The following is a 23,494-nucleotide window of genomic DNA, read 5'->3' on the forward strand; positions in this document are numbered from 1 at the left end:
AGAGAGAGAGGCAGAGACATAGGCAGAGAGAGAAGCAGGCTCCATGCACCGGGAGCCTGACGTGGGATTCGATCCCGGGTCTCCAGGATCGCGCCCTGGGCCAAAGGCAGGCGCTAAACCGCTGCGCCATCCAGGGATCCCGAAATTCAAATTCTAAATAAAAAAATGTTATGGCTCTAGAGCTCAGAAGTTGGCTGAACTGGATAACCTGTAACTGCCAATAAACAATTTCATTTTTAGTAACATTGCTAATAAAGCTGTTGTGTTTTACCAGCTAACAATATAGGTTGTAAGCATGGTAGAAACGATGTATAATTTAAAGACAAAAGAATTTTCTTTTCCCCCAGTGACAGAAACATCAATTTCTGTAATCTTCAGATAGACAGAGTCTACCTTTACATCTCTGGTAGTTATTTGGGCTTAAAGTGTGTCAGGATTTGATAAAGACCCTGTCAATGTGTGTGTGTGTGTGTGTGTGAGAGTGAGAGAGAGAGAGAGAGAGAGAGAGAGAGAGAGAGAGATGGCTAAAGACTCAACCTACTGTTGTTTATATAATTTTTAAAAGAGATTTTATTTATTTATTCATGAGAGACACAGAGAGAGAGAGAGAAAGAGAGAGAGAGGCAGAGACACAGGCAGAGGGAGAAGCATGCAGGGAGCCCGATGTGGGACTCGATCCTGGGTCTCCAGGATCACACCCTGGGCCGAAGGCAGGCGCTCAACCGCTGAGCCACCCAGGTGTCCCCTATAAAATGTTTAATTAGAATCCTTTTTATAGTCCTAAAATGAAATATTTTGTTGGAATAAGACTTTAGGACTTGATAACTAAACTCACGTGAAAATTTAGTGAGAATTAGTGTGCCCAGTCTGCTGCTTTAAAAAGCTAATCTCCGAAAAAAAAAAAAAAAAAAAAAAAAAAAAAAAAAAAAAAAAAAAAAGCTAATCTCCGACTCTCACAAATGAGAAATTTAAGCTGGTTACACTTTATTCATGAGCAGTACTGACTGAACAAGGAGATGATACAATGATTGTGGCTGTCAATAGAAGATACAAACTAATGAACTTTCTAAAGTTCTTTATATAAATGTGTTTAAATTCAGAAATAGTCACGTGACATTTAACTTGTAACTTAAAATATAGTATCAGTGAAAAAACACAAAAATACAATGTATATAAACTTATTTATGAGTGTATGAATAGGTAAACATAAGCAGACATGTCCTTATTTAAATATACATGTGGTTTGCCATGGGACAAGTGTATAATAAACTCCTTTTCCTTTTAGGTACTGAACACACAAGCATTCTGTATTTTATCCTTTTGCTGCCTCTCTCAAACAAACAAGAGCCTGAAATGCCAGCCATGTCTACTCTGAGGTTATCACTTCCCTTTAATGATCTCCATAAGTGAAAAAATAAATACTGAACAATAGGAATGAGGTTGGAAGAGAAAACAATGAAATCAAACAAACTGATAACCCTCACAGACAGTACACAGACCCTTCTTCGACTGATGCCAGAGCAGCAAGGACCTGAGGAATAACTGAGAAGAGAAGTGAGGTAACTCTCTATAGGCAATGAAGTGGGGGTAATTCTCTACAGGCAGTAACAGCTAAGAGGCCGTAATGGAATCCAGAGGCAACGCTCATAAAATGAATCTGGTACTCTAGGACATTCCTGGGTACTAACGAGGACAAAAGTCCACAAGTATTACTGGGATTTAAGGGCTTTACTTAAAAGGTTTGGGTCTTTTTTTTTTTTTAAGGTTTGGGTCTTTAGAGCATACACATCCAAAGTTCCGAAGGGCTCTACGAGCCAAGTATACCTCTGCCTGAGCTTATTCTACCTTAAGGCAAAGATACTTAGCGCCATTACCTGCTCTTTGTAGCTAAAAGTGAGCTGAAGTCTGAAATGAAATAGAAGTATTACTCTCTTTTCTGTCAAACCAAGGTAATCACCTTGGCAAATTAAGATGCCATTGTTAAACTCGTGGCTAAAACTGCCAATTTATTTACGTATACTGTTTATACTTACGCTATTAATGGGCAACAGCTGGTTATTCCATTAATAGTATATTTTTACATATCAAATGTGGTACACCGCTTGGTTATGCTGATTTTTTCCTATGGTAGACAAAAATTGTGCAAACCTAGAGTTTTTTTCTGACCACTGGAATCTTGTTATTTTAACAATCCATCATGATCTTAGGCACTTTTGGCAACCATGGGTCAATGAATTAAATAAAATGGTCTATACTGAACAACTGTACTACTCCAATGCCAGTAAGCAAACACCTGGGACAGTTTTCTTTAAATTTAACAAAGATTTCTTTAATAGTCTCCTGATATTCACCAAGAATACAAAATAAGATCTGAATTTGAAAAGGAGAGAGAAAATTTCATCAAGTTTTGAGTTTAAATTATATTTTTCAATCTTATCAAGAAAACATGTCTCCTTAAAATTAAAAGTTGCATTTTAATCTTTAAAAAATGCCTTGTTCACTGTGGCTGCCAAAAACTGACCAAAGACACTTTGAAATTATTTCATTTTTGAGAAATCAAACAGTTGTGAATTTCATCTTTTTCATTCATCTTTTAAGACTGATTTCTTAATATGCATGCTGTAGCAAATACAAAGTAACTGACTTTTCAGGAAAGTTTGATGAAATGAGCAGAATGCTTGAGTTGAGATTACAAGCAATGCTACATTTACTGAGTATTTAGAAGATCTTCAGTATGGCCAATCAAGCAGAACCGCTGATAAGCAGAAGTCCTCAAAAACTGGCCACCATACATTTTTACCAATTTTTCAAAAATGACTAGTACGCAGTTGCCATACCACAAAACAAAATCATGCTTCAAACTACTTTCTCAAGCATTATAAAACTAATTTCCTATTTTCAATATTGTAAAAATAGACTGGTCTTCTCCAAAGGATCCTGCTGTCCACACTGATGAATCTGTGCATTCCTTCTTATTACTGACCCCCTAAAGGTATAAATTATTTTTATCATTCCTTAAATCCAATCTTATATAAAGTTGCACAATGCATGGAGTAAAAGAGGAATGAAAACAAAGCACGGAACCCTGTATAAGTGTGCTGACCCAAAAGCAATTACACCAACAGCCAGAGGAAGTGGAAATTGTGAAGTAGTCTTCAACAATTTACTGTAAAGAAACAGAGAAATGTACATTACATAAACTACATTGTAGGTAAAACCAAAATATGTTGATCTTTTACATAGTTTTGAGAGTGTTCTAAATGATGTTAAATGAAGTAATTTTTCATATAATGAATTTAACTGCCTATAATTTTTGAAAATGTCAATATAAGCCACATTTTAGCTAGAGAAAAATATTTCTATTAAGTAAATTACCAGTTTTGTTTAGTCTTTTAAATTTTAACAACAGAGAAATATTAGTTGGACTTTTATTCAGCAATTCTACCTCTAAAAATTTATCCTTACAAAAATAATCAAGATTTACTAAGACCTAACTACAGAAATATTTTAACCCTATTTGTAATAGCAACAAGACAAAGAAACTTAATCAAATAAAAAAGGAACCCTTAAGCCCTAACAGAAACAATGTTAAGACACTAAATCTTTTTAGAAGAAAAAATACTACTAGAACAGACTCTTACATTTTACTCTGAAAACAGAGAAACTAAGGATAAGAAGGGTTAAGAAATTTGTCTATGACATAGAGGTATTAAATGGCAGAGCCAAGATTTAACCACAGGTCTGCTTCCTTCTAGAATATCTGCAAACAGCTGCCAGAATCAACTGAAAACAGGCTCCTAGAGCAAACAACTGAACCAGCCTAATGAAAAGCCAAATTTTATTATAGAGAACTTTAAACATAGATATAAGTGAACTAACAGTACCTCATATATATTACTCAACTTCAAAAGGTATCAAGTCATGGCCTTGACATGATACCATGACATGGTATCAAGTCATTTTACTTCACCTATAATCCTATCCATTTCACTCCTCTGTACTTTTTGGAAACAAATCTTATTAGACATCTTATCTTTTAAGGGCTAAATTTTTAAAGAAACCAACAATATTATTCTATCCTAAGAAGTAAAACTCATAATTAAGAAAACAAATATACTTGCATATAAACTATACCTGCACACAAATCATAACACTGTACAATTACAGCTTTAACTTTAGGAATAATCAAAATATTTAGACATAAAGAACATGTTTCAGATATAAAAAAAAGGGTGATTAAGATTAGGAAGAGAGGTGAGAAAAAAAGATTAAACTATTATACCTGGATTTTATTGAAACAGTATGAGTATTTCCAAGAATTGCCATAGTTGGAATAAGGATAAATGCCAAAGGTTTACATGGATCAGGATTAAGTTTAAAGTAATACCTGTATCAAAGAGAAAAAAAAAACCCATAAATCAACAAAGCACACCCAATTATTTTAAATGATCAGAATCAAATTAAACACATTTCACAGCATTCTATAGATATGAGAGCTCTAAATAGCCATGAAATCTTTGATAAATAACTTTTGCTATAGATCATCTTTATACCTAAAGTTTTATGTGGGGAATTTTGTTCAGAAACTACTACAGGAAATGAAAATATCAAATATGGAAGCACTTCCTCTTAATAATAGGTATATGCCTGAAAGTCCATATAGAAATGTTTTTATAAAATACATTATTTAAAATATGTTAACTTTGCTCTAGTTAAAAAAAAAAAAAAAGGAAAAAGAATATGAAGGTTTATGTAAAGCAATTGCCCCTTATTTTTAGAAATCCAAATTCTCATCTCTGGCATTTATGGAGAATAAGACCTCTACAGTTTTTCAAAATCATAAATTTGTGCTCCTCAAATAATTTCTTCCCAAACCTGTGAATAAAAATCTGGATCTTGACTAAAATGAGGGACAAAGAAAGGATATTAGCATCTGGTATTCTGTTGATATAACTTATCAAACTTTACTTTGTTCAAGAAAAAAACTTCCATTATTTAGATAATTTGAAATTTTTATATTATCTCTAAAAACCATATTCAGTAGGTGATCAATTATTACTTGGATGAGGTGGCCTAAGAGAAGCTGACTACGGGAGAAACTCACTCTCTTACATTATGACCCAATTGTGAAAACAAAAGTCCTCTTTGTGGAACAGAAGAAAATACGCTCCCTCTAAACAATGGATTGAAAATGAATTTGATTTATAAATGAGAAGACTAAGGGCGGGATACTGATCCAGAAATTCTGCAGTGTGTAATAAAAGAAGAGGAAATAGCAGGAATCACTGCCTCCTGTGATTTGAAGGCCACTGTGAAGAAAAACAATGTACTGCAAGAAAGTTCTTCATATTAGGACATATATCATTGCATCACACTTATTTATCTTTCTGGGTATTTTTATAGCCCTTAATAAAAAATATTAAAAAATAATAAAAAATATTTAAAAAAAAGAGGGAACCCCCGACTCAGCCGTCCCCGCGTGCTGCGCAGCCGCCGCCAGCCCGGGGCCCCACGGCCGCGGCCCACTCCGCGTCCGAGGAGGTTCGGGAGCTCGTGGGCAAGACCCGCTTCTCGTCAGACCAGATCGAGCAGCTCCACCGGAGGTTTAAGCAGCAGAGTGGAGACCAGCCCATCATTCGGACCCCAAAACCTGAGTCCACTCTGACCACAAAGCACGGAGCTCAGAGTCTTCTCGGAGAAATGCTTGATTGAAGAGAAAGCAATCATCTAACACCCTGATGGAGTCCCTATGCTGTGCAGACTTGTCTCCAGTCCTCAAGAGATTCTGTTCTAGCTGGGAAGCCCCCTCCCTAAGTAAACCCATGAATAGATATGAATTTTAGATCATGAGGGAAATACAAAAAAAAAAATACACCTCTTCTGTTCTAAAAAATATGTATCAATAATTAAATATTCTGGAAATAATCTTAGAGAGCATTTTCACTCTCTGATTTAACCTAGAACAATTATCACATGGCAAGGCAAATAATGGTTTTCAGTAGTAAAATAGGTGGTCATTTATTTTAGTTCAATGTTTGATACTCAGTTGAAAAGTACATTTTCATTATCTCTAATCTTTTTAAATGTATTTTCTTCCTCCCAAATTTAAGAAAACAAAATTGATCTTGAATTGAAAAATACTTAAAGCACTAGCATTATCAATACCTTAAGTCAAGAAAATAAAGCAGTTTCATACGTATTAGACTCACAGAAGGTTAAAGCTAAAATAAATAAAATACAATTCCCTCCTTTGAGCAGATTTTGAGAAAGTTTATAGTCCCAAAGTTTATATTCTTGTAGTAAGGGAAAAAATGTAAGTGCATTAAAAATAAACTTCAGGTGATATATAGCTTCCTATTCTTGAGGAAATTTTATGGGTCACTAGGAATCTGGTTAGTCTCTACTTATATTTATTGTTTGAACCACATAAATAATAATTACATAAATCAAACACACCTGAGATTTTTTAACCAATAAATTAAAGATGGCATGCTGAGTAATACAATCCATGTTAATAAGTTAATCACAGTATTGTGCATGTGAAGACTATCTTCAGCATCATTGGCAGATAAACGAAGGTGGTGTATTGTAGAGTCTTTATGGTGATTTGATTTTTTTTCACTTCTTCTAGAGTGTTTGGGATTCTACAAAGCAATAAAGTAAAAATACTAAGATAATAAAATTTATTATGTTACTTAGAATCATACTCAATTATTTAATAGCTAAATAAACACATCTTTCTATTACCAAACTGATATAAAATATTGAAATTAACCTTGTTCAAAGTAACTTAAAAGTTATTAGTTATAAAGTTTTTATTCCTTGACTTGCTGTTTCCATTGCTAAGACTATATTCTCTAAATAATTACTTAAAATTTCAAAGATAATTTGTAACAATAAATATGACATAAGTACTGATAAAGATAAAATTAAAATTAGATAGGGGTGCCTGGGTGGCTCAGTCAGTTAAGCATCCAACTCTTGATTTGGCTCAGGTCATAAAGCTCCTCATCTGGCTCCAGCACAGGGCATGGAGCCTGCTTAAGATTCTTTCTCTCTTACCCTCTGCCAGTCCCAACCACTCACCCCTCCCCTCTACCACTTTGACACACTCTCTCTCTCAAAAAAAAAAAATTAAATTAAAATTAGTCTTATTAGGTTCACTTTTCTTAAGGTTACTTAAATTCATGACATCTTTTTTATTTATTTATTTTATTTATTTATTTTTTAATTTATTTATTTATGATAGTCACAGAGAGAGAGAGAGAGAGAGGCAGAGACACAGGCAGAGGGAGAAGCAGGCTCCATGCACCGGGAGCCCAATGTGGGATTCGATCCCGGGTCGCCAGGATCGCGCCCTGGGCCAAAGGCAGGCACCAAACCGCTGCGCCACCCAGGGATCCCTATGACATCTTTTTTAAACAGTGCAAAATCCTAACTTAAAAGAAACAAGCCTTTTTTTTTTTTTTTTTTTTTTTTTTTTTTTAAAATATTTATTTATGATAGGTACACAGTGAGAGAGAGAGAGGCAGAGACACAGGCAGAGGGAGAAGCAGGCTCCATGCACTGGGAGCCCGACATGGGATTCGATCCTGGGTCTCCAGGATCGCGCCCTGGGCCAAAGGCAGGCGCCAAACCGCTGCGCCACCCAGGGATCCCAGAAACAAGCCTTTTTATTTCCCTGTGTTCTTTAATATTAAAGTGATGCAGAGTTTTGAAAATAAAACTTACCACAGTCTGGCTATTTTTGTAAGTTGTTAGGCTGGCTTGCAGATGAACAATCTAGGAAAAAAAAAACCTGTTTAATCTTACTTTTATTTTGAAACAAAAACAACCATTTTTATTATAATTGAGAAGCACCGTAGTAATCTGAAATTTAAAGAAATCTAAGTAACTAAAAGTACATTAAACATTTACAAATATTCTTTCAGAAAAGGTAAATAATAACTATAATGCTTACTATTATGGATTAAAAAACAGAAAAAAAACAAAAAACAAAATACAAACTTCCAGAGTATGATGGGTCCAGGGTATCCTTTATCTTCTATATTCTGAGAACCTATGTTTAATTAATGCTTTGCTGTAGCAACTTAGTGTCCTGTAAGATACTTGATTACCTTCAGTGCAGTATAAAGAATTTAACATGTTTTATCTATTCTCAATTTTTGAACATCAGAACTCATATTATATATAGTGGTGAAATGTTTAAAAAACCTGAGAAAATCTTAAAGTTTAATTTCTTACATTTGCTTAAGCTAAGTATTTAAGAAAGTTTTGCTTATTGGTTCAATTATTTGAAATATCCACTTTAAAAAGCTAAAAATATTATATTTATAAATCAAAGTAGTAAGTAGATTTTTCTGGACATAAATTTCCTTTGGAAAATTGAGAATAATCTATAAGGTACATGTTAAAAGCAGATGTAAATCAACCTTTGTTTAAAAAAGAAAAAAATGATTATCCATTCTGGTATTAACTGTCTTTACAGAAGATTAATCTGGAGAGTATGCAGTTGTATAACCTAGATTTTCCTGCAAAGCTATCAGCCTTCTTGAAGTTTTTTTTTACTTCCTCAGTAAAATTATCAGCCTAATTATTTTTATTCTTGTCTTCTGATTCTCCAGCAACATCTGTAACATTCTACATTATGTCAGCACAATTGGTAGCTTGATCCCACTGACATAACTTTTTGTCTATTACCCACGTTCAAAGGGAGATATGAATAAAAACTGCTCTAGTAAAATTTTCTTAAAAAGTTAACATTACCTGCAAGAGCAAGAAGCAATGTGAAACAGATTATTATCTTTTCCCCTTCTTTTGCTTTTTTTTTAAAACTAACTGAACACAGAGTGACAATTTCAGCTCTACAGTTGACCATATGTTTTAAATAACTAGGATGTTAAAAAATAACTAAGATGTTAAATAACTAAGATATTAAAAATAATTTCTACATTTAAACCTGTTATATAACAGGTTGCTGCAGCTGTAATGAAAATTTTTGTTAACAATACCTATAGGAAAGTCTACGTCTGCCTGACACAAAGCCCAGCCATTCTGACTTCAGTAATGTGACATACCTTAAACACATAATAAAGATAAGTAAGAAGTATGGCAAATGCTCCACAAGTTGTCCAACTAACTATGATCAAAACAACTGTCAAAAAGGGCAAATCTGCTGATATCATCTTGATATCTTTAGGAAGTTCAGAGGGCCTGGAAAAAACAAGAATAAAGCTTTTAAAAGTATTAACAGTTGTTTATACACATATAAGAAGAAAGTAATACAGTATACTCTTCCAGGCTCTCCTATTTATCAATATGCAAGTACTGTAAGGGAAGCAGTAAAATATTTTGTCACAACGGCAAGGGATAACATGTATTTGACTGTATAGTCTGTAATACACTGTGATAGCTCCTCTTCCATTTAGATACACTATGGCTGATATTCGTACTAAGTTAGAAAAATATGTTACTAAAAATAATCATTAATTGTAGGCCCTGTGCCATACATTTCTGATCTTGATAGGAGGGAAAACGGGTTTTTATTTCTTAAAGTCTCGAGATCACCAGACTTAAGATGCTATTAATGTGTCAGAAGCACCTCAGAAGGGTGAAGGAACATCACACCATAATCCTCTATGTGACAGGAAATCACATAACATGTCTTCTGAGGAGCAGCAGCAGTGGAAATGAGGTTAGTGGCTTCACCAGAAAAGCCTACCAGTGACTTCAAACTATGCCTTTTGGCCTAAAATAAAATTCTAGGCAATGTTTTTGGAGTTTTTATGCATTTCATTTAATCTGACCTTAAGTAGCATGATTGGAATTCTCTTACTCTCAGGTTTGACTGAATGTCAATGTATAAAAGCATTGTCAGAGGAACGCTTCCTCCTTGGAAAGATTCACAATCATAAAAACTAAAAATACTTCTGTAATCTGTCACTTTTTCGTTTGTTTACTCCCATGTGGAACTTGAACTCATGGCCCTGAGTTTTCAAGCGCAGCATGCTCTACTGACTGAGCCAGCAAGGCACCTCTCTGTCATACTTTTTTGATTAACTTTTGGCATTAAAGTCAAATTCAAATGTAGCATTTAACTTGCAATAAATGATTATCTTTTTTTTTAAACAAAAGTTTTTATTTCAGTAATCACTACACCAACACGGGGCTCAAATTCACAACCCCAAGATTAAAAGTTGCATGCTCCTCTGAGCCAGCCAGGCATCCCTAAATGACTATCTGATGAAGACATAACTTTGAACACTAACCCATGTTTTGCTAGTTATACATCTTTCCTTAGAAATTATAGTTTAGTGAAAGCAAATTAATTTTGAGGTTCCCTATCAAAATATACTTTTTTCCTTAAGAGCAGTAAGAAAGCTTTCAATCACTCTACCTTTTCAAAGCTAGCCACAATGAAGAAAGGAGTCTCACGGATGTAGAAGAAAGCAGGCCACCCCAGTAGGCAGTACATGTTCCAAACAGGAAGAGAATCAAGGATACAAGGGGGAAACACATGCTCTGACTAGTTAAAACGATGGCATCTAATTCTGGTAACATTAACACATCCCATAATTCCTTAAACCATTTATATCTGTGGATAAAAGAAAACATATAATAAAAGCAAAAAGAAAAATCAACAATTGACATTCAAGTATTTAATATCTGAGGTGTCTGACCATTCAATTGAGTCCCCAAAGTTCTATGATACTCAATTCATAATTATACTTAAAGACAAATTTCAACTCCTTGCAGAGAAATAGTCATTTATCTTCCAAGTGAGTCTACTGATCTTCAAGGTGTGAGTCCTGAGTCTCAAAGCAGTTCCACTGCTCTCTTTTGATCCTTGTAATGAAGTAATAAGTGATCTTTTTTTTTTTTTAAGTTAGAAAACCAACAGCTAGTTGTAACGACTGAAGAGATCTAAGTATATCGGTTTTTTAAGCAAAAACCATAAAATGTAAATAAATTTAAAATGGGATGTTAAGTGTGGTAAAGAGATCCAAAATATACTTTGTATGGAAGAAAAAGCACCATTTCACCAAAACTCTATAATGGTTTGTATTCATGAATCTGGGATATTCAAAGATCAGGGACCTTATACATCCCCTTGCAAACGTAAAAAGCTTGGTATATTTACAGACTAAGTTTCTATAACTGATACATATATATATGATTTCTATAATTGATATATATATAATTTCTATAATTGATATATATATATAATTTCTATAATTACTTTTGAAATGGTTATAGTATTAAAGTAAATTTTGATACACCTATCAGTCCTCTGCCTAAAAGTCTCTTTTAATAAAACAAGACAATTAATATACTTATATGAATATTTCTATTTCATTATGGGGCCAAATATGTTTCATATATATGAAATAATTAAAATCATTATCACAGATAATAAAACTTACCCCAAGAGAAACTTAATCATAATTACAAAAGGATCAACTTTGTAGGGTTTGGCTTCTTTATCCAACATAGTAGTATATTCTAAGCAATGACCTGGTGATTAAAAATATATATACACGTAATAAAGAATTCATAGTAATGAAGTATGAGTCATGTTATACACTGACTGCATTCTAAGAGCAACATATTTCATGTCAGAAAAAGCGAGGGTCATTACTATCATAAAGATTCTCTTCACAGATTAAAATTACTTTAATTTAGTAGATCTCATATAAGGGTACACAATCATTTGTGAAACAACTTCAGGAAGCCAAAGATGAGGTTTCATCATTTGTATTTTCACAAAGCTCCAAAGGTGATTTAAAAAAAAAAAAAAAGGGATCCCTGGGTGGCGCAGCGGTTTGGCACCTGCCTTTGGCCCAGGGCGCGATCCTGGAGACCTGGGATCGAATCCCACATCGGGCTCCCAGTGCATGGAGCCTGCTTCTCCCTCTGCCTATGTCTCTGCCTCTCTCTCTTTCTCTCTCTGTGACTATCATAAATAAATTAAAAAATTAAAAAAACTTAAAAAAAAAAAAACTTAAAAAAAAAAAAAAAAACCTTTACTGGGATCTAATTCTCATACCACACAATCATTCAAAGAATACACAATTCAGTGATTTTAAGTATATTCAGTTATGCCTTCATCACCACAATCAGCCTTAGAACATTTTCATTACTCCCAAAACAAACTTTGGTTCCCCTTAACTGTCACCTCCAATGTCTCCCTATTCCCAGGCAACTAATTACTTCTGGTCTCTATGGCCTGGCCTAATCTTAACATTTCCTATAAATGAAATCATACAATATATGATCCTTTGTGACTGGCTCCTTTACTTGGCATCCATGTTGTCAGCTGATGGATATTTGGGTTGTTTCTGCCTTTTGGATATTATGAATAGTCCTTCTGTGAACATGTGTGCCCAAGTTTACTGTGGGTATATATTTATATTTTTCTTGGATATATATACCTAGGAGTACAGTTCCTGAGTCACAGAGTAATTGCCAGACTACTTTCCAAAGTATCTACAGTATTTTACATTCCCAAGAGCAGTATATGAAGGTTAAAATGAATACTAAAGGCAGACTCAAAATTATAGTCATTGAAATGGAATGAGTTACTGCAGAAGGTTTTTGCAAAATGGAAATTCTGGAGTGTATTTTTGTACAGCTTTTATACATTTTGATCCCACTCTCTTTTCCTATCTCGTCTCCCTTAATTACTATCCGAGCCCAACAAGTGTACGAGGGCTTTACAAAGTAGGCTCCTGGGAAACTATTTTCATTGTTATACACGAGGGAAGGTTTTGTCCAATGCAGCATATATTCTGTATTTGCCTTTCCAGATCCACTCTTACTCTGTTCTGAATTCTGGGAGGCTGATTTAGGTTCAGGAAAGATAGACACTGATACGCAGAAAGAACATTAGTGGATATATTTCTTGGCCTTTCTTCCTCCTGAGCCACAGGCTGACAGTGGCTGCAGCTGCAGTCATGCTGCCTTCTCCAATAGCTCTCTAGCCTTCCTCACTCCCTTGCCCTGGTACTGAGGAGTATCAGATGGCTCTAATCTGGCACTTAGTCATTTACCTTAACCCTAGATATACCTTTGAAATAGTCCCTTCATTTATAATAAACTCTCAATTATTCCATTCGGTGTCCCAGGATCTAACTGATACAGTGGAAATAGCCCAAACATTACACTGAACGCCTACTATCTGCTTGACGCTATATTAGGTACCAGGAATGGAATGGGGAACGATCTCCATCAGTGAGACTCTACCTCTTAGGATATCCTTAGAATAGAGGGAAAAAACTTCAGACACAAAAGTATAAAATGGAAAAGCCACGTAAGGAATCTTCTTGGGGATCTCCTAAAATCAGAAGATTAAAAAAAAAAAAAAACAAAAAAAACCAGAGGATTTCAAACCTCTGTACACTCGAGAGATGGGTGATGAATTTAACTACACAAAGGATGAATAGGTAGTAATGAAGCTGAGGAAGAAAGAGGAAATTGAGGAAGAAAGGAATGAAGAGAGATAAGAGGAATAGAAACATTCTTACCTGTTGAGAAAAGAGAGTATAACTGCCCCCCATAAGCAAGAAGGATACTAGATGTAACATAAGCAGGAAGAGCTCCACCATGAAATCTAACTACCTAGAAAACAGGCAAATCAAAGGACAACTTTTGAATATTCATGTTAATGAAATAAATGTACTTTCACATGAAATAAAAATGTCTTTCTTCACTTTATATCTTTCCTGACATGGCCACAGAGGTACTTCCAGTGATAGGTATCAAAATTCTAAGTAAAATAGGGATCCCTGGATGGCGCAGCAGTTTAGCGCCTGCCTTTGGCCCAGGGCGCAATCTGGAGACCCGGGATCGAATCCCACATCGGGCTCCAGTGCATGGAGCCTGCTTCTCCCTCTGCCTATGTCTCTGCCTCTCTCTCTTTCTCTCTCTGTGACTATCATAAATAAATTAAAAAATTAAAAAAACTTAAAAAAAAAAAAAACTTAAAAAAAAAAAAAAAAACCTTTACTGGGATCTAATTCTCATACCACACAATCATTCAAAGAATACACAATTCAGTGATTTTAGTATATTCAGTAGCCTTCATCACCACTATCAGCCTTAGAACATTTTCATTACTCCCAAAACAAACTTTGGTTCCCCTTAACTGTCACCTCCAATGTCTCCCTATTCCCAGGCAACTAATAAATTACTTCTGGTCTCTATGGCCTGGCCTAATCTTAACATTTCCTATAAATGAAATCATACAATATATGATCCTTTGTGACTGGCTCCTTTACTTGGCATCCATGTTGTCAGCTGATGGATATTTGGGTTGTTTCTGCCTTTTGGATATTATGAATAGTCCTTCTGTGAACATGTGTGCCCAAGTTTACTGTGGGTATATATTTATATTTTTCTTGGATATATATACCTAGGAGTACAGTTCCTGAGTCACAGAGTAATTGCCAGACTACTTTCCAAAGTATGTACAGTATTTTACATTCCCAAGAGCAGTATATGAAGGTTAAAATGAATACTAAAGGCAGACTCAAAATTATAGTCATTGAAATGGAATGAGTTACTGCAGAAGGTTTTTGCAAAATGGAAATTCTGGAGTGTATTTTTGTACAGCTTTTATACATTTTGATCCCACTCTCTTTTCCTATCTCGTCTCCCTTAATTACTATCCGAGCCCAACAAGTGTACGAGGGCTTTACAAAGTAGGCTCCTGGGAAACTATTTTCATTGTTATACACGAGGGAAGGTTTTGTCCAATGCAGCATATATTCTGTATTTGCCTTTCCAGATCCACTCTTACTCTGTTCTGAATTCTGGGAGGCTGATTTAGGTTCAGGAAAGATAGACACTGATACGCAGAAAGAACATTAGTGGATATATTTCTTGGCCTTTCTTCCTCCTGAGCCACAGGCTGACAGTGGCTGCAGCTGCAGTCATGCTGCCTTCTCCAATAGCTCTCTAGCCTTCCTCACTCCCTTGCCCTGGTACTGAGGAGTATCAGATGGCTCTAATCTGGCACTTAGTCATTTACCTTAACCCTAGATATACCTTTGAAATAGTCCCTTCATTTATAATAAACTCTCAATTATTCCATTCGGTGTCCCAGGATCTAACTGATACAGTGGAAATAGCCCAAACATTACACTGAACGCCTACTATCTGCTTGACGCTATATTAGGTACCAGGAATGGAATGGGGAACGATCTCCATCAGTGAGACTCTACCTCTTAGGATATCCTTAGAATAGAGGGAAAAAACTTCAGACACAAAAGTATAAAATGGAAAAGCCACGTAAGGAATCTTCTTGGGGATCTCCTAAAATCAGAAGATTAAAAAAAAAAAAAAACAAAAAAAACCAGAGGATTTCAAACCTCTGTACACTCGAGAGATGGGTGATGAATTTAACTACACAAAGGATGAATAGGTAGTAATGAAGCTGAGGAAGAAAGAGGAAATTGAGGAAGAAAGGAATGAAGAGAGATAAGAGGAATAGAAACATTCTTACCTGTTGAGAAAAGAGAGTATAACTGCCCCCCATAAGCAAGAAGGATACTAGATGTAACATAAGCAGGAAGAGCTCCACCATGAAATCTAACTACCTAGAAAACAGGCAAATCAAAGGACAACTTTTGAATATTCATGTTAATGAAATAAATGTACTTTCACATGAAATAAAAATGTCTTTCTTCACTTTATATCTTTCCTGACATGGCCACAGAGGTACTTCCAGTGATAGGTATCAAAATTCTAAGTAAAATAGGGATCCCTGGATGGCGCAGCAGTTTAGCGCCTGCCTTTGGCCCAGGGCGCAATCCTGGAGACCCGGGATCGAATCCCACATCGGGCTCCCGGTGCATGAAACCTGCCTCTCCCTCTGCCTATGTCTCTGCCTCTCTCTCTCTCTCTATCATAAAAAATAAATAAATAAATAAAATAAAAAAATAAAAAAACTCAAAATTCTAAGTAAAATAAATACTAAGAACATATAGCATCTTAGAAACATATAACTAGAATTTTTCATAAAGGTGTAACAAAAAGAAATATACAATTGAGTAGCATTTACTACAAGCTTTTTTTTACAAGGTACATTTATTGAGCATTTAATATGTTCCAGGCATGATACTAAACATTTTATATGTATTGTGTCATACTCTCCTCCCAAAAATCCTTTGAGAGAATTCTTATCCCTATTTTACAGATGAAGAAATTCAAGCACAGGGAGCACCAAGTAACTTGCACAATTAAAAACATAACAGACAAGTAGGGGGTTACCTGGGTGGCTCGGTAAGTTAATTATCCAACCTTTGATTCTGGGTCAGGTCATGATCCCAGGGTGGTGGGATCCAGCCCCATGTTGGGCACAGAGTCTGCTTGAGATTCTTACCCTTCCCTTCCCTCTGCCCCTCACACATATGCACTCTCTCTAAAATAAATAAATAAAATCTTAAAAAAAAAAAACCCAAAACATTAAAACAGACAAGCAAGTTACCTGTTAACTCCTACTGTCCTCATCAGTAATATGGGGACAATAACAGTACTTACTTTATAGATGGATTTAAAGTGTAAAGACTTGTGTAAAGTATTAGAGTATTAACTCAAACATGATAAGCTATCAAAAAAATATTAAAGGCATACCTCATTTTATTGTTTTGCTTCATTGCACTTTGCAGATAATTGTCTTTTTTACAAATTGAAGGTCTGTAGCAATTGGCATTGAGCAAGTTTATTGGTGCCATTTTTTCAGCAGCCATTTGTTCACTTTGTGTCTGTGTCACATTTTGAGAAATCTCGCAATATTTTAAACCTTTACTTATTGTATTTGTTATAATGATCTAGGATGACTGATTATGATTCATGGAAAGCTCAAATAATGGTCTGCATTTTTTAGTAATAAAGTTTTAAAAATTAAGGTATGCATTGTTTTCTTAGACATAATACCACTGCACACTTAACTGACTACAATATAGTAAAAATATATCTTTTATATGTACTTGTATGTCATTTGACTTACTTTTTTATAATATTTGTGGTGGTCTGGAACTAAACTCACAACTACAAGGTTCAAGTGTGTCAATATTTCTTCAATGGGGAGCTTTTAAAAGGGGGAACAAATGAGCTGTGTTTTTATGTAAACGGAACGAAAGTTAAAAATTATTCATAGATAAATGACTATGAAAATATAATTTATTCCAAACTTTCCCAATTTAGAAATTGCATCACCTATGTACTGGACTCAATGTGCTCAACACCAGGAATTTAAGGGTGAGCACCATCTAAAGTGTTTACAATGCAGTGACTTTGCATAATCTCATTAATGATTTTACTGAAGCGTGAAATCACTCTTCAGTATCATTAGGTGCTTTAACTTCAAAGTCTGGGAGTTTCAAGGAGAGATGATGTAATGAAATTCCAGGGTATTCATTTACTCACCCAGCCACTGACATTTAAACAAATTTAAGTCTCTCACCCTGAACATGACAATACCTTCCCTTCACTCCACTCTCCTCTCCATTTACCATGTTTCCCCCAACTCTCTCACAGTTTAAGTTCTCAAGAGCTTGAGATACTATTTCTCCTCTTCATCTCCTCACTTCTAATTTTTCACTTACATCTACCAAAAGCACCAATGTTCTAAGGACCCTTTTCCTGAGATATTCCGGTATTAAGCTTTTAGGTTCTTTGTTGTCTCTAGCTTTTAGGTTCTTTGTTGTCTCTGGAAATCTTGTGGAATGGGATTTATTTTATTTTATTTTATTTTTTTTTTTGGAATGGGATTTAAACCAGACTCTAAATTCATAACCATTATGTTATAGTGCTTCAAGTCATTCTATCAGCTATCCATGTTATAGTGCTTCAAGTCATTCTATCAGCTATCCAATTTCTTTTTTAAAAAATTATTTTATTTGAGGTGTGAAGGGGCAGCAAAAGAGGGAGAAGAATCTCAATTAGACTCTATGCTGAACACAAGCCCGACTTGGGGTTTGATCTCAGGACCCTGAGATCACAACCTGAGCCAAAAGTGAGTCAGATACTCAACTGACTGTGCCACCCAGGTAACCCTCGGCTGATTCAATTCATATAAAAATATATAACAAAAAGAAAGCATCAGATTCTTCTTTTAATGTTAAATTTTTAACAAAGACTTATTCTGTTCTGTAAGTAATTTTTAATGTTAACTATTTATTTATTTATTTATTTACTTACTTATTTATTTATTTATTTATTTTTAAAGATTTATTTATTTATTCATGAAAGAGAGAGGCAGAGATATAGGCAGAGAGAGAGAAGCAGGCTCCTCGCACGGAGCCTGATTCGGGACTCGATGCCCAGACCTGGGATCATGCCTTGAGCCAAAGGCAGATGCTCAACTGCTGAGCCACCCAGGCCTCCCAATGTTAACATTTTAAAAGAAAATTTGCTTTAAGGCATGTTCTACATTCCACAGAATTTTTAAGAAAATGTATAGACTCCTGGCAATCTGATGAAAGCAATGGAAATGCATATTTACACAAAATGGTGTGTAAAATATCAAGAAGTCCAAGGTCTCCCTGAAACTCCTTCACGGATTGATTGGTTGATAAAACTGATTAGAAAGACTCAAACTTATAGCCCCCACTCATGATTTATAATTACAGCTTTGAGTGGAGGGAGAGAAATTGAGTGAAAGGGAAAAAGGCATTTTTCTACTTATTACTAAATGACATTCAATGCCCGCTAATGACATTGTAGAAAATATATAACATACTTCAGTTAATCAAAAGTACAGAAAAAGGGGTTTCAACACTTAACTGACTGGGTGGCTCAGACAGTTAAGTGTCTGACTTCAGCTCAAGTCATGATCTCATGGGTCATGGGACTGAGCCCAACATGGAGCCCCATGCATAGAAATAAATTTTAAAAAATGTATAGAAGGAAAAATTAAGCAGCATAGCAAGCTTAGAGTCAGACTTCTGTATTTGGACTACAGCTCTTCCTCTCACTAGCTGTGTCCTTGGGCAAGCTACCTTACCCCTCCTCTCTGTGCCTTTATAAAATGGAGATAAATAGCACTTATGTCACAGGGAGTCTCAGGCTTAAATGTGTTCATTTGTATGAAGCTTCTGGAATAGTAACTGGCACAGTAAGGTGATCAGAAAATATTAGCTGTTATCATCAACGTTTAATACTCTTTACCGTTTCTGGAGATCTTCTAAGAGTTCCTTTTTTTTTTTTTTTCTTCTAAGAGTTCCTATACAGTATTCTGAACATAACGGGTTCTTTGTAATGACTGTCATTATTATGAGTATTAAGTATTCTACTGGGCCACAAATACAACTCATATAAGATATGACTAAGTCAATAATCATAAACTGGCCACCAAGGAACACATTCAAATTGTAGACATGCTTCATTTGTGTTTTATTTGGCACAGTATTTCTTTACATTTCAAATTAGATGCCATCATTAAACAATTAAAAAATATTTACCTAAAAATTCAGTTTCTAGTTTCTCTTAAAATCTAAGGATTGGGCAATATTACACTTCATTCTTACATAGAAATGACTTACTAGTTCATATAATTCTCTTGAGAAAGTAACTTCTGGTTTTTTTTGCCCTCTTTCATTAGAGTAACTAAAGAATATGTAAATATTTTTTCTTTCCTTTTCTGAAGAAAATTAATTTGATGGAAAATTATCTAATCAAAGGCTAAAGATTTTCTCAAGTGGTTTCTCTTTATTCTTCTCAGTCCTCTTCTTCTTTTAAAAAAAAAAAAACATTATTTATTTATTCATGAAGACACAGAGAGGCAAAGGGAGAGGGAGAAGCAGGTTTCCTGCAAGGACCCCAATGTGGGCCTCGATCCCGGGACTCGGGGATCATGCCCTGAGCTGAAGGCAAATGCTCAACCACTGAGCCACTCAGGCATCCCTTCTCAGTCTTCTTTGACTGAATCAGCAACTTTGAAAATAGGTATTATTTTTAAAAGATGAATAATATATACATCTTCAACTCATTCCCCTGTTCTCAAGCTAAATTTTTAAACAGACATAAAGAATATCTTATATCTTTTCAGTAATTTGAGAAGGACTTAATTACCACAAATTCTTTGACATTTAAAAAAGTACCCACCTTTGATCCTATAATATCTACATATCTTTTTTAGATTAATTTCCTTGCCTAAACAAGAATATTAGTATGTCCTCCTCTGGTGGACATATAATTATGCCTGGCTATCAAGTATCAAGCTAACTTGACTTTTCTTGTCTCTAACCTGAATTATGAGCCCCAAGGATTATATGGATAAGACAGTATGTTGTATCTTGAGCCCTACCACCGTGTACAGTAACATGCCTTTTGGACATACTAAAAATACAATAGCATCAATTCTTCCCCTATATTCCAAGATGTAATTTTTCTTTTTTTCCACCTATCCCCTATAATTTTTCTTAAAAAAGTTTCCTTAACAAGCTAGAGAATTTATTATAACTATCCATGATGCTATTTTCCAATTTATACCAACATTTAACCTTCTCTTTCTAATGTAGAATATTTTACACACGAAATTTGAATTTTCTAATGTTCACAAATTTAATAATAATCACCATCTAGTTCTCACCAGGTTGTTGTGAGAATCAAATGAGATAATGCATATAAAAATTTTGATTTAATTTTGATTTGTAAGTTTTATAAATTATAGAATTAAAGGACTTAAACTTTAAAAATTCTGCTATGCCTGGATTATAAAACACAACAGGCAAAAAAATAAAATACAAATAATAGAAGGCAAAATAAAACTTTAATGAATTTTAAAGCTATTATATAATTTTTCTGACTAATCATTATTATTTATGCCTAGGTTACACAATTCTGCAAATTATAATGATGTTGAGTGTACTTTCGTAGTTCTATGACTTGATAAATTATTTTTGTAATACTATTTGCTTATGAACATTAGAAAGACACTCCCCAAAAGGATTTAAAGTATTTGAACATGTTTATTTTTAATATAATTTACTTTTTATTTTTACAAACTAAACACACACAAGTTATTTGAAAATGTTCATTTATATGACAGAGCCTACTAATTTTACTAGACTATGAATTATAGTATAGTATGAGCAACATGATATCTTAATTTGTTTGAGAATCAGGAATCAGCTCTCACTTGTAGAAATCAAAGCATCACTTTAAAGCCAGGGGTGGCCAACTATGATTTGTCTGCCAAGAATGGCTTTTCAATTTTATTAAAGTGGGAAAAAAGCAGAAAAAGGAAAAAGATGAAAAAGAAAGAAGCAGCTGTAGTAGTAGCAGGAGCAAGAGATGATATTTGGTTTGTTAAAATATTTTATTATCTTGCCTTTTCCAGAGAAAGTTTACAACCCTTGCCTTATAATACTTATTTACAAGGCAATCAATAATCAATCGGAAATCTCTTACCTGTCCAAGTATTTGTGAAAAGGAAGTCTTAACTGTCACCTAGTTTAAAATAATCATTAAAAGAAAAAAAAAGGTTATTTCTCCTAAAACCTTCTAGTTCACATTTTATTAAATTGAGCATTTTTGCACATCTCTAAGCACAATCATTCATTTTTTAATAATCAACCTAAACGCACTTAGAGTCTTGTAAGAATCCTCTGACAACAAATTTTAACTTATATGAAGTGTAGTTTTATTGTTCAGTATATTTTCCTGGATTCTAATTTCTTGACAACTGGATGAATGCTATGGTACATATGGTAACCTTTTACTAACTAGAATATTTGATTAACCAGAATATCTTAGTACCAGGTCATGCAAGCTAAAGAAAATGATTGAATGACTGAATCTAGAAGCTATACATATGTTTGCTGAACAATTAAGCACAAATTAATCTACATATAACTAATATTTTAAAATCCCAAACCTACTACTGTGTATCACTAGGTATAGTTAAGCTAAGCCATTTCTAAGTAAATTTCATAAAAATAAATTTCATATGAGATAAGATCAGGAAAAAACAGAGCATATTTGGTAACATTTAAGCCAAAACAATATTTTAAAAAGAAATTCTTATTAATTATCTCTATTATAAATACAGCTTTTTTGATATTAGGAAGTCTGGGAAAAGGAAATACATATTTCATATGGAAATGATAAAATGACTATTCAAAATACTTTTAAAAACATAAAGTACTTATAAAAACATGAACATTTTAAGAGTGTGCAGTATTTGGAGCCAAATTATTAATGCAATTCTCACTATTGCTATCAGAAATATGAAGCCACATGTTAAAAACCATTACAGCCTTACAAGATCCTTCAGTGTTAAAACCGAAAACAAGATACCAAAGCATTAATAAATTCCACAAAATCTAAAATAACTCATAGCTTAGGTCCAACTGAAACTTGTTGCTACCTATAGTCTGTCCTATCAATTCTAGCTCGCTCCAAGAAAGTTCTAATGAAGAATCTAAATATCTAAGGTTGGCTTAAAGGAACTGAATAGAAAGAAGATATTTCACATAAACCAGAAACTGCCATTAAAATGTATACTTCAATCTCTTAAATCTGGAATCCTTAGAACCCGGGATGTTCTGATACAGAGGGAATTTTGTAGTTCATGAATCCTTAAGAGTAAATGTTTTTCAAGTCTATTTTCCCTTCTCTGGAGCAGAGGATGTACTGTAATTGTAAAACAAACACAGCAGGCATACTACACTGCACATATTAACGACTAAGAGATTTTAAAAGCTAGTGAAAAGGAAAGAAGATTCTAAAACTTATCCAGTAGAGCTAGAAACCATTACATATGTCAATTGTTTCAGTAAAGTCATGTCAGCTGATTTCATGATGTTCTTCAATTTATACAGAATTCTGGACTTTGGGCTTCCAAATCTAGAAGGTTAATCTATAGTATCAATTTTTATTTCTATTACTTCTTAAGATGTATACTTTTAATGGTTCAGCTAAGGAAATACAGGTGGTGCTAAAAGGCAAAATGGAGAATATTTAAAGCACCATAAATGTCTATTGCATATTTATATTGATTTCCACATTGCCATGTATCTAAGGCTAATATAAAAATATATTGGCTATTTATTCAATAATTATTATCTTAAAAATTAAGTAAATATACAACTTACTTCATACTGACAATCTGAAGATGTATACATTTTTAATAATGCTACATGGCTGTCATTTTCTGGTTGAGCAATATGGAGTTTCAGAGAAATTTCTGTGGAAGATGGTACCCTGAAAAGATAACTTAAATATTAATTCTCAAATACAAAATGCTGTTTTCTGTCCAACACTCAGTCCTCACACAACACAATGAAACAATGAAGAGGAAGACAGTTGTCAGACATGTTATTATAAATGGACACTTTTCCAAATGTACCACAGTTGTTTGAATGCTCCTTCATCTAGGATAGGCACTGGAGGACAGTCTAGGAAGGGGTGATGATCCAAGCAAATACGGTTTAAATTCTAGATCATTCAGACAGATAAAAATACGATATTATCTTAAAATATTATCTTA

The 23,494-nt window shown here is 34.2% G+C and overlaps 1 protein-coding gene across 1 annotated transcript in view; it reads right to left on the reverse strand.

The window, feature by feature from the left end:
• Positions 1 to 678: 678 nt before the first annotated feature.
• The window catches only part of PGAP1 (post-GPI attachment to proteins inositol deacylase 1), a 71,366-nt gene continuing 48,550 nt past the window's right edge, over positions 679 to 23,494 (reverse strand). Inside the window, exons 18-27 of the mRNA XM_041737536.1 lie at positions 23,100 to 23,208; positions 21,415 to 21,453; positions 15,503 to 15,596; positions 11,424 to 11,514; positions 10,397 to 10,594; positions 9,078 to 9,213; positions 7,732 to 7,782; positions 6,457 to 6,644; positions 4,283 to 4,387; positions 679 to 3,166 (exon numbers count right to left, since the gene is read on the reverse strand). Coding sequence (XP_041593470.1) covers positions 3,028 to 3,166; positions 4,283 to 4,387; positions 6,457 to 6,644; positions 7,732 to 7,782; positions 9,078 to 9,213; positions 10,397 to 10,594; positions 11,424 to 11,514; positions 15,503 to 15,596; positions 21,415 to 21,453; positions 23,100 to 23,208 — 1,150 coding nt within the window. The 3' untranslated portion in view covers positions 679 to 3,027. The remainder of the gene's footprint in view (positions 3,167 to 4,282; positions 4,388 to 6,456; positions 6,645 to 7,731; positions 7,783 to 9,077; positions 9,214 to 10,396; positions 10,595 to 11,423; positions 11,515 to 15,502; positions 15,597 to 21,414; positions 21,454 to 23,099; positions 23,209 to 23,494) is intronic.

This window comes from Vulpes lagopus, chromosome 22, assembly GCF_018345385.1.
Source record: "Vulpes lagopus strain Blue_001 chromosome 22, ASM1834538v1, whole genome shotgun sequence".
In the NCBI taxonomy this organism is placed as follows: domain Eukaryota; kingdom Metazoa; phylum Chordata; class Mammalia; order Carnivora; family Canidae; genus Vulpes; species Vulpes lagopus.